Genomic DNA, 14,731 nt, shown 5'->3' on the forward strand with positions numbered 1-14,731 from the left:
CAGGCAATTAAAAAAAAAACAATTTTGGTTCTTATATTACAATAGTTTATTTTATAGTTAGCATATTTTATATATAACTTAACACTATAATTGGCTGCTAGAATCTTCATCTCTCGAGTTATCTCCGGGCAGGAGAAAGCTCAGAGCTGCGCACACTGAAAAAAAAGTCATCATCCATAAAAAAATATACAGCCTTTGAGCAGCTGCCTAGCAACCCTTTGTAGTTTGCTAGGCTTCTTGGAAATATGGTCGCGATCCTGTTTATTAAAAACGGCTTTCTAATTGTCCATTTCAAATTAGATTATGTTTGGTGAAGCCAGACCGTAGAGATATAAAATTGTAGAAAATAAAGTTAAAACTATATTACTCAATCAATTAGCTTTATTATTGTTCATGTCCTAGATTGTTGTTACTGAGAGACGGCCGAAGATAATGCAATCTTTGGCTAATTTCACCGAAAATAAGACAATATTTTACTAATTAATGTGTGACTCGCCAAAAATGACAGCAGCCTTGCTATAACCGTCACGTTCAGACGCGCAGTTTGAGTAACGCGTCAGAGCAGTTTGAAACATTTTAGGATTTTTAGACATTTTGAGATTTTTACAGCATTACGATTACACAACTTACGATATAATGTCAAAATCTTTTTCGGAATTAGTATGTAATGAAAAAGTTATCTCATTCCATTGTGGGGTCGGCGCAACGCATTTTTTCAAGCATATTTCAGAAATTATTCAGCTTAGTTTTAACAGCCATATGAATGAATGTAATGCTGTGAATTCTCTTCCGGAAATCTATAGTAAATCGTGACAGAAAACCAAGACAACGGTATTTAATACTTACAGAATAATAAAGCTGTGAACCCGTAGAAGGTGGCGGTGCAAGCGGCGGCTAGTAACAGCCCGGCTACGTTGGCACCGACGGCGGAGCCCAGTCGTCCGAACATGAGAACTGCGCCCACCGCTGTGCCCCTAGAACAAAGAATCTTCTTGTAAACCCACGCTGCCTGTGCACCTAGATTGATTGTGTTAGTACCATTGCCTGGCAAGAAATCAATATGTGAAGTTACATTTTGTACGGTTAGTACCAAATACCCTGTTTTAAGAAATCGTGTGTCAAATATCAGAAGCCTCAGGACCGTCACGTACTCTATCCACTTTAAATACAGCCAGATAGCCTTTTGTGGTCCCTCGGCATATAGATTCTATAGCATATAGCGCTTTTAGAATGCCAAATATGTTTGATATTTTACACCTGCAACAATTCTTTTAAGCACCATTTTTAATGGATAGAAATTTTATATACCATACACTTTAAAAAGAGTAATTCCAATCATATTTAATTTTGAGGAGTTCCCATTCGCATCTTCAAAGTCCAAAGTTAATACTAACGATTTCGGAATGATACCAAATCTGACGCAAAAACAAAATCAGTCCGCAATTGACGGAGTAATTGGTGAATATACATTGGAAAGGAAATACATATATACATACCTTTTTTTTTGGGGTAAAACTTGTGATAAAACATACCTTAAACTCGTCGGGAAAAATCTAACAACGTAGGCCATGACGGGTCCAATGCCCAGCGACAGCAGCTGAAGACAGGACATGGTCACTGCGGCAAGAATCCTGAAAATAATCACCTCGTTATAGTAATGTTATGTTTTTGGAAGGATACTTGTATCAGTGGCAGCCTTAACCGGCGCGAGGCCTCGGGCGGCAGCTAATAAAAAGGTCCACTATTTCAATTGCCCGATACATAATTTCGTATGTGAGATACTGGAAAACTCTTTAGATAACAGGTTGATGATGAAGCCCCCCTAAAGGGCGAGGTCCGGGAGGTTGCCCAATTTATTCTCGTATAAGGCCGCCGTTGACTCATATCCACGAAGTTAGCGACCACCGTACACAAGGTGTAAAACCCGCCATAGTGACCCACTTATATCCGGTTTATTTCAAGTGGCACGGTATTAACAACTGTCAACAGTCAATACGCATCTGGACCCCACTTCAATCACCATCAGATGGACTGGGGTCATTTAGCCGTGCTCTGATAATGTAATACATTGGTTGAGTTTTGTTAACCGTCGAGTAGACATAATGATGTTGTATACAAAATTAATAGACATACATGTTCGTAGTTAGCACAGAGACGAGACATGCGGCACCAACGATGACGAACATTGCGACCAGCACCACCTTCTTGGAGAGCGGCATCATGCTGGCAGCCATCACAATCACGCCAAATATGAGCGTGGAGATCACCATGATCTGAAATGCTTCATGAGAGATGTCGTCCACGCATGCGCCGGTGTCTGTCTAGAAAAAAATAACATTCTATAATAAAACTATAGATTTTACAAAAATGTTATTTTTAATGATCCAATATGACTCATTAGAAATTGAGTATTTAATATAACTTCCAAGGGTCCGTCGCGTCGCTTGACGGATACAACTCAAACGACTTTCCGGTCTTGTAATTTAATGTCGTATAAAATAAGTCTTTTTTTGTCTCTTTTAATAATAATAATAATATTAATTACCGAATTGCCATTCGGGTTAAGCACAACACATACAGTGCCGACTTCGTCTTCCGATCCAAAAAGAGTCCTGTTTAGTATATCAGGGGCAAAGAGAAACAGCCCACTCAGCCTGAAACAAGAAAAATGTTTACAAATTTTCTATATGTATACTGCTCGGAAAGTAGCGTATGCTCGCAGATTCTACTTTATAGACATCTGTTTCCATCAGCGTCGGATTGAGACTTTCTTTAAGTACAGACCAGCCAATTTTTATGCCACCCACCATATGTTCCGCATCTAGGTGTCTAATGAGCGGGAGCAAAAAACAAACATGACCTCAACTGCAACCAATTCGTACCAAAATTTTTTTGTTCAACACAGTGGTGACCTAAAGTCGGTGGTAGACATTATTTATATTACCTCTAATGTAAAATCTGCCAACGTTCACGCCGCTGTCGTCCCATGGTCGCAGCCTATAACGTCTATGGACAAATATAACACCGGTGGCCGGAAAAAAACGTTTAACACCTTGAATATTGTAGCTTCATATTATTAAAAGAATTATTAGATCCAGTGTAGCCTTTTTTATTGCAGTTGAATGACGAGATGAGCATGATGCTTACATGATAGTGCTTGCCTGATGGTAAGCGATACGACCGCCCATAAACAGTAGCAACACCATACAGTACTTTGAATTATAAACTACTGTGTGGATGTCCACTGCGCTTTTCACCTGAAGACAAGATGTTAATTGATAAGTCTCATAATGCCAAGTAATGGCGTTGGCTGTTCACAACCAATCAGTTCAGCTCTCTGACGATCAAGAGCTAGGTATTTCTTTCCGTCAAGTAAGCAGCATGCATTTTTGAAGCTAGTGTTTCACAACGAACAAGTAATGTAAGAACTATAAATACATACACAGACATGATACCAAACATGAGGAAGCTGGTAAGTGCGAGCCACTTGACGTGTGGAGGCTTCAGCATCGCCATCGCAGTCAGTTTGCGAGGACCCGGAGCCAGCTCGCCGTTGGAGTCGCTTGATCCCTCACTCACCGTATCTGAAGAGCTTTTCAAGGATTTTACCTGCAGAGTAAAGTAACAATGTTTTCGTGTTACAGCAGGAATAATCTAACTAACACTAGTACGGCTACACAGCCGTGCTTAAATTAATGCTAATTTTTCCTGCAGCATTAATGTAATGTATTGGGTGCATCAGGAATCCGTGCCTTCAGCTAACAGCTAATTTCGTTTCTAAGTAAGATTCCATACGTTGCCATCCCGATGTCATTGATTAAATTTTTAATAATAATTTAATTTCGAGTATAAACCCCCTTTTTAAATAAAATATGTGTCAAATCGATTCTGGACATTACTAACTTTAATTGCTTTAAATACAGTTATAAGTGAAATTTACCACTTACCTGGTACTCCTCTGGTGCCAAACCAGTATTAAAAGCATACACTCTACGCAATACTGCCAATGACTCTTGCCATTTTCCCCTGGTGGCCAGAAACTTGGGGCTCTCCTGCATTCCCAGCATAAACACCGCGGCAATGATCAAAGGCATTACATAGACAACGGTGAGGAGGCGCCAGGGTCGGAAGACGAGCGTGCCTATCTCAAGCCGCCAGGAATAAGGGAGGATTAGCCAAGCAAAAGCTGGAATTTAAAATATGAACCCTTATAAACGATTCGTTCGAGTAATGGAATCTCATGTCACACAGTTTTATCGTGAAGTGAACATGTATGCGAAGACAAATGCAGGCAATTTTGGCAGCGAGTAAACATTCTATTAAACACGGAACGTGTCAAACATTAAAAAATATTCCATTTGACAAAAAATAAACTTTTATCCGTGAGGAATAGGTAGTTACTTCTAATATTAATCGTTTTGTATCTAATTTACGATTTTTAGAAAATTTGGATTTTGCTAAATGCAATAATTGTAAAATTAACAGTTTATTAACACAATGCCGCATGTTTGAAAAAGAATCCTTTCAACTAATATTTCCCTTGTGGTTTACGTTCTTCGAGAATTGACCATGCCGCATCATTATCATAACTTTATCAATACGAGTCGCAACAGAATTTTGCAGGGTTCTCGCAGGAACAATTAGGATTTTAAAATAAAGCACAAGAAATGTGCTTTACTCAGGAAAAAACTAGAATAAATCGAGTGTGGAAAAATGAGATCTCGGCGAAAATTGCATAATTTTCACATGTGTAAGCTTCAAATAGGTATTTTAATATCTCATGTTACATTAGATATAAATATTTGCGTCTGTAGTTATAAGTTTCTTTTTATGTCTTTGAATGACGAGACGAGCTTGCCGTTCGCCTGATGGCAAGCGATACGACTGCCCATAAACAGTGGAAACACCACCCAAAACCTAGAATTACGAAGTATTGTTTGGTATTCCACTGCGCTCGCCATCCTAAGACATGAGATGTTGAGTCTTATTATGTTCAGTAGTTACACTGGATACAATGTTCTTCAAACCGAAACGCAGCAATGACTACATATTGTGGAGGTACCTACCTAGGCGAACTCTCACATATGAGAAACCTACCATCAGTAAAAGTGGGAGAGTAATTGAATTTTACCTGGAATGACGGTCGACAGCACCATGACCAGCCCGTTAGATATAAGCACAGTTATATCTCGATACTTCATTGGCATGATCTCGCACGCATATGCGAAGCTGAGTGACGAGGGACTTGATAAACTGGAAAGAGGGTACGATATACTAGTATTGTGTTTTGTATTTACAGGGGTAGAAGTTGAGATGCCGTTTAACAATCGTTAACGCTAACGGAAAACAAAAAAAGATTTTTTAGTACAAGCCTGGCAATGTGTCCCCACTGCACACCGCTGGTAACGTAGTGAGTCAATAAGGCGCTTCACAAACGCTATCAACACAATTCATTACAAAATAGCGTTGTGGAAACAATATGAATGAACTATTATATATGTCGCCGCAGCACCTCGTTATTCGTTGAATAGGTGAATTTACGGAGCTATAGTGGCGCCATCTATCATTACATCGAGGAAGTATTAGAAGAGGAGGGAGGTCGACTGCTGTCAATATAAGGACTGGCCGAACAACGAGAGCTCAATATTGTAGAAGTTTTTGTACGAGTCTTATTTGGACGCTCGAACCGAGCACATTGTGTATTCCGCTAGTGTTACTATGCAGTAAATTGTTAGTGAAGTAAAGAAGTGTTTCAATAATTGAATAACTGTCTGGAAAATAAATATACACCGGTGATACTTTGCCGGTCATGTTAAAAAAATAAGCAAGTAAACAGTTTTCACTACGACATATACAAATACTTACACTGACAGTTCCTTCATTTAAATTGCTATGCTAGGGTCTATTATTAAACCAGCGTGTGTCTTGTGTTGTGGCTGAATGCCTTGGGCAATGTGATGCAATACAATAACAATTTACATGACCAAATCTCATATGTTTTACTTTCTCCTAACTAGATACTCACAACAAAGAGCCAGCCAGTTTAAGCAACGCAAACCCCAGCAGAGTCGGCATGAATGCAGCAGCCAGGCCCAAGAGCCCGGACATAGCTGACGAGATGATTAGCACTGGTTTTCGACCCAGGGTGTCCGCCGCGCGACCCCACAGCGTCGCTGTCAGTATCACCCCTGGAACAACGTACAATAATAGCAATCCTGTATTTTATACCGTCCCTTTGCTGCGTACGGGCTTCCTTACCAATAATAGGGTTTTAAGCCTCATTCCACCACTCTAGCCTAGTGCGGATTAGTAGACTTCACAAACAGGTTCATTCGGTAATTTTTCTTGTTCACCTAAAATGAGGATACCTAAGGAACATTGGCCTATTAGATCCAAGACATGGCGCCATTGTTTTGAGATTGACTGAAATATATTAACACTTGGATAAATTAATAAGTGCGTCTTTCGCTATCGCCTAATATTCTTTTGTGGCAAATCAGTCGCTGAGTAAATGTGACAATGAAATAATTCTAGAGAAGTGATCTTAATTCTTACCATTAATTATAAACGTAATGTGACGTTACTAATTATTTTCTAATTAAATTAGTCTGTGGTTATACAGTGAATGCTTTACGCTCTCGCAGTTGTGACTATCAAACCAGAGTCATCATTACTTAATATTGTTAATTGTTTTGAGGTACGGCCGAATTAGTCCATTGAAAAGTTGCAATTTTATTTTTTTGAAGTGTAGAGGGGGTCAGTGTAAAGCTAAAACCAAGTTTGTGGGGTCGCCACCCTTGTCCCACGGCCGCCATCTTGAAAATAGAGGGTGAAATGGTTTTTACGATGTATCTCTTAAACTATTTATCGGTGAAAAAAAAATTATAAACATTTTTTGTTGCAAATTAAATTCTCTACAACTTTGGTCCAGTAACTTTTTGTCATAGAACTATAAATTAAACGTTATAAGTGAAAATGTTAAGAAATTCAATGTTAAGCAATGTCCATTGCAACGTCATCAGAACGTGTGTTTATAAGTTTCATAATACTTTTTTTTGTACTCTCATTACGTACTACACAAACCCGCGGTTGTCGGCTTCACACACGGCACACGTTCTGATGACGTTACAATGGACAATGCTTAACATTGAATTTTTTAACATTTTCACTTATAACTTTTTAATTTATAGTTCTACGACAAGAAGTTACTGGACCAAAGTTGTAGAGAATTTAATTTGCAACAAAAATGTTTATAATTTTTTTTTCTCAGATAAATAGTTTAAGAGATACATCGTAAAAACCATTTTAACCACTATTTTCAAGATGGCGGCCGTGGGACAAGGGTGGCGACCCCACAAACTTGGTTTTAGCTTTACACTGACCCCCCCTACACTGCAAAAACATAAAATTGCGTCCTCTAAAAAACGCAAGGTAAGGCCTAAAAAATGTAACATTTCAATAGACTAAATGGCACCTATGTAAATAAGCGTGCAATGTCATTCACGCCAATTCTAATTAACCGCTGACTATGTATTCTGGGCATCAATGCTTCAGAGCTATCACGAGTCGCTCGCGCGTAATGTAAGCCTAGCTTGCTTTCCGACCTGGTGGTTTCTGATTTTTGGGTCACGGCATGCGGTTGACAGTACACAGTTCACGACAAAGAGTGCTGAGCCGTAGCAGACGATACGGGAGAGCTGCTTCCCGATCCCGTCCAACTGCGCATTACCAACGTCGCGGGAGCTGACCTTGACCACGTGCTCATCGCTGCACATTCCACGTGGCCGTCCAACTGCCCGGCGAGCTGCTACCGGAGCCAGTCACGTGCATCATCCACGTGCCATTCCCCTGATTCGAAGTTCCCCGGCCAGTGACTCGTGTTGCTTAATAATAGCAACCAGTGCAAAGTGTAACGCGGAGGTGCAGAAATAAAGCTCGTACCACGTAATAAACCTGGGCTTTTGTTGTCGCTCCTAAACCGCCGCAGTAACGACCGATATTGTTTATCGAATAGCATTGCATTCACCTTTGATGATGACGTATATAAGCGCCTGCAAAAGTCTATTTACGGAATAAATGACTGATTTGATTTGGGAGCAGTGTAACAACACCGCGATACTATGTTAAAAAAATGCTGCAAATGATATATTGCATATTCTTCGTAGTCTTCAATATTAACATAGGGGTCGTGGTCAAATTAAAAAGCTGCCGTATTCGTGATGCATCGCCATATGCCTCGAATTCGGTGTTTGGCGGAGTGGAAGCATTCCTTTATAGACTACCTATAAACTACATAGGAGGGATTATACATATCGCAAGTAATCCGTCAATATTTATAATATATACTTAATAGCACTTAGTTGAGTGAATTGTTTAATAACATTTATATTTAATTTTAATAATTATCGCTTGCACTACTATTCACTTAGTCGTAGCCTTGCTTCTTGGAATTGCAGCTTCAAATATCTATATCATTAAGCACGAGATCTTGGTCTTTTGTCTCCGTTTTGAAGGATGTCAACAGTTTTATAACCTAATCTACTAACGTCTCGCGAAAAAAAAACATTATCGCTTATTAATTTAATCAGGGCTTTATATTTGTATGCTTCGCAAAGCATGTATAAAAACAATTAATAGATATTGATGTAGATTATTGACGTATTGCAAATATATTTTATTCCTTATCAACAAATTTGAATATCTAAAGTTATTATTATCATTGGAAATTCCCATCTACGTCGGATGATTTGAGTAGCGTTCGTTGATGAAGCGTGGTACGATCACCCACGCTGGTGATTATCAGAGGCATTTTAGCCCGAAAGACGCAACTACAATTTAGCAATGGATTTATGTCCGTATTAAGTGGAGGTAAAACAAAGTGGTTGACATCGCGTTAACCATTCGAATCAGGCGTATTCGTGAGCAGAAACACCATCTGATGCTTCAGTTTAAAGGCAGTACAAAGCGTGAAGGAAAACATCTCGTAAGGAAACCTGTATACCTGAGAGTTTTAAAGTTCTTCGTAAGAATTTTGGTGTGTAAAGTCTGCTAACCCACATTAGGCCAGGGTGATGGAATAAGGCCTAAAACCTTCTCAGTGGGAGATGGCCTGTACCCAGCAGTGAGTATATACAAGGCTGATATTACTACGAAAATATCTCTACTTACCAATATTAGGTATGGATGTAAGAATGCCCTTCAAGTTATCTGGAATCTGAAGGTCACACGTGGCGGCCGGCATTACGAAGGCGATGCCACCCATCTCCAGTACGGCCGCCAGCAACGTAAACAGCATCAGGCTGCTGTGGAACCACTGATACTTTCCGTGGCCTGGCAAATTAACCTTCATTATAGCATGAGTATATATTTCATGAGCGAAGAAGCAAGTGAGCTCATCCAGCATGAAAGATTGATAATGGCGTGCTTGTTTGTATAAACATTCAAAAATAACACACGCTAAGTGCATTAGATGCTGTCGGGGTTTGATATTGATCTTCGGGGGACCGCCGGGCTGAGTAACCTATGTGCAACATATCAACTAAAACATTACGGTGACCCTTTTCGTCGTATGAGGGACGGCTGCGGGCTTCCTCTGCGAAAGTGTCTAAGTCCTGCGCCCTGGCGCGGTGCCGCCTGGTGCGGCACGTTTCCTATGTGGGGTTAGAAGCCCCCGTGCCTCGAAAAGCACCTAAAGCCTTTGGTTCTCTCCAGTCATGTCGGATTACCGCCTCACGCGACTATGAGACTAAAGGAACAGAGAGTGCACCTGTGTATTGCACCCACACTTTTGCCCACATTAGTGGATAAATAAAGGCGTACAACACAATCATATATGAGGCATGCTGTGACAAATTACTCTTATAAAACTACGTAAGTGCCTTTATGTAGCCATGCGAGTGCATGTAACCCTGGACTGCGACAAAATTATATCGTTTTCTTTCTTTCCAATATTATTTATTTATTATTTATTAACACTTTGTACACATGGTATACAGGCGGACTTAATGCCATGGGCATTCTCTCCCAGTCAACCTTGGGGTGGTGTAGAGAGGATGGAGGTAGGTGTATAATAAAAGAAGTGAAAAACAAATAAGAAGAGAAATAGTAAACAAATGTAATTAAAACATACTCGCATATATAAATATATAGATATATATATAAAAAATACATATATATATACATATATAAAAATAAATAAATATATAAATACACTAATAAGTCAATTAGAGGAATCTGCTACTTCTGCCAGCAACAATCGACGAACTCTCATTTTAAAAGCCAGCCGTGTTGAGGACGACCTGATTTCGAGCGGGAGTGCGTTCCAAAGAAGGATAGATTGGATAGCGAAGGAAGAGTGAACAAAATCAGAACTGTGCGAAGGACACTTATACACACACACACACAATATTCTACTCACTGATATTGTAAATAGTTGAGTTATAAATAATAAGTGCAAAAATTATAAACATCATTGTTTTCATCACATTAAGTAAATCATAAGATAATTATTAAGTAATAATAACAAAAACAAAATCGACTTCAAAAACCGATAGTACAAAAAAAAATTATTAACTTCAAGTATACAGTGCTGGCACACTAATTAGGGACACTGGCCTGGTAAGGTAACGGGACTATTGACGGTCAACTTTATTTTCGAATCTTCATAAAAAAGTAGTATGACGATTACTTAAAATATAGAAAAATCTTTGATTATTTTAACATAAATTAGGTACCAACTCAAAATAACATTTTATCTGTGTAATATAAACAACAACACGAATTACAGAGATTACTGCTTATGCTTAATTAATTTCTTATTAAACCCCTATAAATAACATGAAACATTTTATTGCTTTTATATTAGTTTTGAAATCGTTTCTATTTTTAGTTAAAAGGTTTAATATTTTGTGAGTTAAAAAAGATGAAAATAATTCTCACCCTCTTTTATTTTGTGAATTTCCTAACGCATCTTTTAAGTTTAAAATCAAACGATAATATTCTTAATAGTGTAGCAACTTCAACCTTTACTTAATACATATTAAAAATTATCATCAAAATCATATTTAATTCTGAAGATTTCCCTTCTGGATATTCGAAGTTCAAAGCCAAATAACAATATTCTTATTACAGTAGTATTTTAAGTCTATATTGAACCAAATACAAAAATAATATTTAAATACTATTTAAGTTTGAAGAGTTTTACATCTTTAAAGTTCAGAATCCCATGCCAAATAATTAAATTTAAATTATTTCGATAGGTACTATTCGAAAACTGATGCAAAAGGAATCATTTATACGTACACAGAAAAAAAAACTACGCGAATTAACTCCCTTAACATTATAAAGTCGGCGAATTATTAATTATTATAACCAGGCCTTTTTTTGTCACATCTTTTTTGGAGGCATGCTAATTCTCGATTCGGGGCATTTTTCAATATTTTGGAAATTTCGCATGCCCCTACAAAAAACCCTGATTATAACTAATCACAATAATTACTTACATTTACCGTTTCCTAAAATCTACTTATCTAGTTCTAGAGCTCACTTAAAACACTTTCACTGACCTGCCAAATCTAAAGCATCTTCTAAATCCACATTCTCCTTTTCTTTTACTTTAGTCTCAACTGCCAAGTCACTTTGCACGTCAACCTCTTCGTTCATTTTTCTTTGACTGTAACAACGTTTAAAAAACATTTTGAACCTGTTTTCGTAGTTAAGTTTCGGAGTTATAATAGTTAGGCAGTCGGTAGCATTATATTTATTATCGTCTATTTTGGAAGAGTTTTATCTCTTATGAATCGCATAATACTCCGATACTCCAATAATCGTCCAACTGACGGATAAGATTGTAAACAGAATTGATAAAAACTGAATAATACAGTGTATACATACATAATTTTTACATATTTTTTCACTAAAACAAATATGACAAATATATTAACAGTCAGTAAATTTATTTCTTCATTGTTACTTCGAATTGTAATTTATTTATCCAATAAGGTGCGGTCGGCTAATTTCGGACGATTTTTCGATGGATTGAGAGGAGTCCCGAAAATATATATCTCGATACCGCCATTTCATACATGAAACTGGTTATTATTAAAGCTACTTTATGTGATAATTTAGTTTAGTTTTAGTTATAAAAATTGGTGATTAATTTCTTTATAGAAATTTCAAACCCCTAGGTAAGATTAGAAGTTCGCAGGATATATATGTGGCTTAAATTGGAAAATACCCATATTTTCGTGGTATTTTTGCGCTATACTATCTAAGCTCTTATCCGATCTTGGCCGAACGCACCTAATTGGTTTACTTTTATGTCTTTTCTATATTAATATGGCTGGTATCTATTTCGTAGGGCAAACATTTTAAATATTTACAATTTATTAAGTAATATTACATGCCGAAAAAGCTAAGTTTAAACTTCTTAGTTATGGGTTATGCATTTATCAAAATATGTACATTAAAATAGTACAATTACTTTTAACGGCACGCTTACCTCAAAATATTTGTTTGTTCTCAGCCTTAAACTTAATTGTTAATCTCATATCGAAACAACCATTATTGGCTCATTATCTGTATACACGTACATATCTTATTAATTGTCTTTTAAATTTGTATACTAATACCGCCTGATTATTATTTTTTAGAACGCAACATATGAAGTTACTTAAAAAACGGATATTTATTCTTTATACTATACAATTCTAATTGTTACAAAGTCAAGATTGTGCTGTTCCCACTATGCGATATGCAATGATTGGTGTTCACTTACCATCAGGTGTTTCATTACCTTATTAACCTTCTGTACCTCGGCAATATAAAAATGCATAAGTACTTCGTAGGATTCTCCAATTATTCATTATGGAGGTGCATTGGAAAGAGACCGCATTAGGGGTTCGTATGAATAGAATAAATTTATTTTGTTTCATATTTTTTTGACATTCCCTGCGACGTCATCGCGTTCCCTACGTCCCGCTAGTTTTCGTGGGTGTTTCCAACAAGTAATATATATTTACGCTGCCAACAAATATAAGATCGGATGCCTAGAACAGTTCAAAAACATTTTTTATGAAATTTAAGTAAGTATTTAATATTTCGTGTTTCTATAAATTGGCGCTAAGATCAGAATTTACTCCGTCCATAGAATTAGTGATCCCCTAATATAAACGGTTTTAGAGAGCAGTCGAACTATACCTACGAAGGTCCTATCTTTCCCGCATGTTTCGTTTTATATTTCAGCTTTGTTTTACAGCGTCTCTTTTACAGCTTCGTAAACATAAACTGTTATTTAAAAAAATATATACACATACAAATACACCATTTAGTATATATTTAATAAATTATAGCCATTTTAATGATTTATGACTGTGATTAAATTGGTTGATGATATAGAATTAAGGTAAAAAAACAATTCGCAAACACTGTTTAACACGCTAAACAAGTGTCGGATTTTATCTATATATTTTATAATTATACTAAATAATAATAAATATATAGCCCATTTATGAGTCACTCAAAATTTTACAAATATTAATAAATTATAGTTAATCCGAAGCGGCGATAGCCTAGTTGGGTGTGGAACAAACTGCCAAGACGAATGTCCGCAGGTTCAAATCCCAAGGGCAAACACCTCTGACTTTTCTAAAATCATGTGTGTATTCTTTGTGAATTTATCGTTCGCTTTAACGGTGAAGGAAAACATCGTGAGGAAACCTGCACATCTGAGAAGTTCTCTATAGGAATTTCGAAGGTGTGTGAATTCTACCAATCCGCACTAGGCCAGCGTGGTGGACTAAGGCCTAATCCCTCTCAGTAGTAGAGGAGGCCCGTGCTCAGCAGTGGGCAAGTATATAATACAGGGCTGATATTATTATTATTATAAAGTTAACCAACCTTTTTAATAGCTGTAACCAGTGACGATGACTGACCGAATTTCAAAGTGATAATGTGGGCACAAATACGCCTAAAATTTATTACGATCACGTAATAATATGGAATATCCTTATGATATTTTAAGTTAGCCTATTTGTTTAATATTGATAATAATAAATGTTTTATGATTATAATCCCAGCCTTATGTGTGAAGATTCGTACTTTGACTAAGAACCAGCGGGGATATGACGAAGCGCAACGCAAAGAATTTTATACTGTTAAAGTATTATCGACATTGTCTTCATTGAAATAATGTTCAAAATCAATTTACACAACAATAAATTGCATTACATTGTTGTGTTTATTGATTTTGAATACTATTTAAATGACGAAAATGTCGATAATGGTTTATCAGTAAAAAATTCTCTACACGGCGCCCCGCTATATACGAGTATTCGCCGGCTCTAAGATTATCGCTAGATAATTCAATGATGTCAAAGGATATTTGTACTTGATATAGATCATAAAATCCGTAAGCGGATTACGAAAGTTATGAGACAAGAGGCCGTGAGGTCGATTGCACATTGAAATTTTGGTCTCCATAAGTTTTGTTATTTATTTATTTTTGGTGGTGAACATAAGTAACGCGCAACCATCCCTCATTTGATAAAAGACATATTGTTATAAATTATATTGTATATTTAAGAAACATTTAGCTGACTCCTACTTTCTTACTATATTCCTTATATTTTATCTTATCTTATTAATATAATAAATGAGACCATAATTTATTTTTGTTTCGTTAAGAATGTGTATCAACGCTATCGCTCAGCCTTCGTTGGGGGCGACTGAGCGG

The 14,731-nt window shown here is 37.0% G+C and overlaps 1 protein-coding gene across 1 annotated transcript; it reads right to left on the minus strand.

Annotated features, from left to right (window-relative positions):
* Positions 1-31: 31 nt before the first annotated feature.
* On the minus strand, positions 32-11,789 carry LOC115442242 (synaptic vesicle glycoprotein 2C-like). Its single transcript, XM_030167249.2, has 11 exons — positions 11,565-11,789; positions 9,169-9,330; positions 6,026-6,188; positions 5,132-5,253; positions 3,948-4,186; positions 3,443-3,609; positions 2,546-2,654; positions 2,134-2,321; positions 1,533-1,631; positions 847-974; positions 32-155 (listed from the first exon to the last, which is right to left on the minus strand). The coding sequence occupies exons 1-11, from the start codon at positions 11,692-11,694 to the stop codon at positions 85-87; spliced, it is 1,578 nt and encodes a 525-aa protein (XP_030023109.2). The 5' UTR covers positions 11,695-11,789; the 3' UTR covers positions 32-84.
* Positions 11,790-14,731: the final 2,942 nt, after the last annotated feature.

This window comes from Manduca sexta, chromosome 21, assembly GCF_014839805.1.
Source record: "Manduca sexta isolate Smith_Timp_Sample1 chromosome 21, JHU_Msex_v1.0, whole genome shotgun sequence".
In the NCBI taxonomy this organism is placed as follows: Eukaryota; Metazoa; Arthropoda; class Insecta; order Lepidoptera; family Sphingidae; genus Manduca; species Manduca sexta.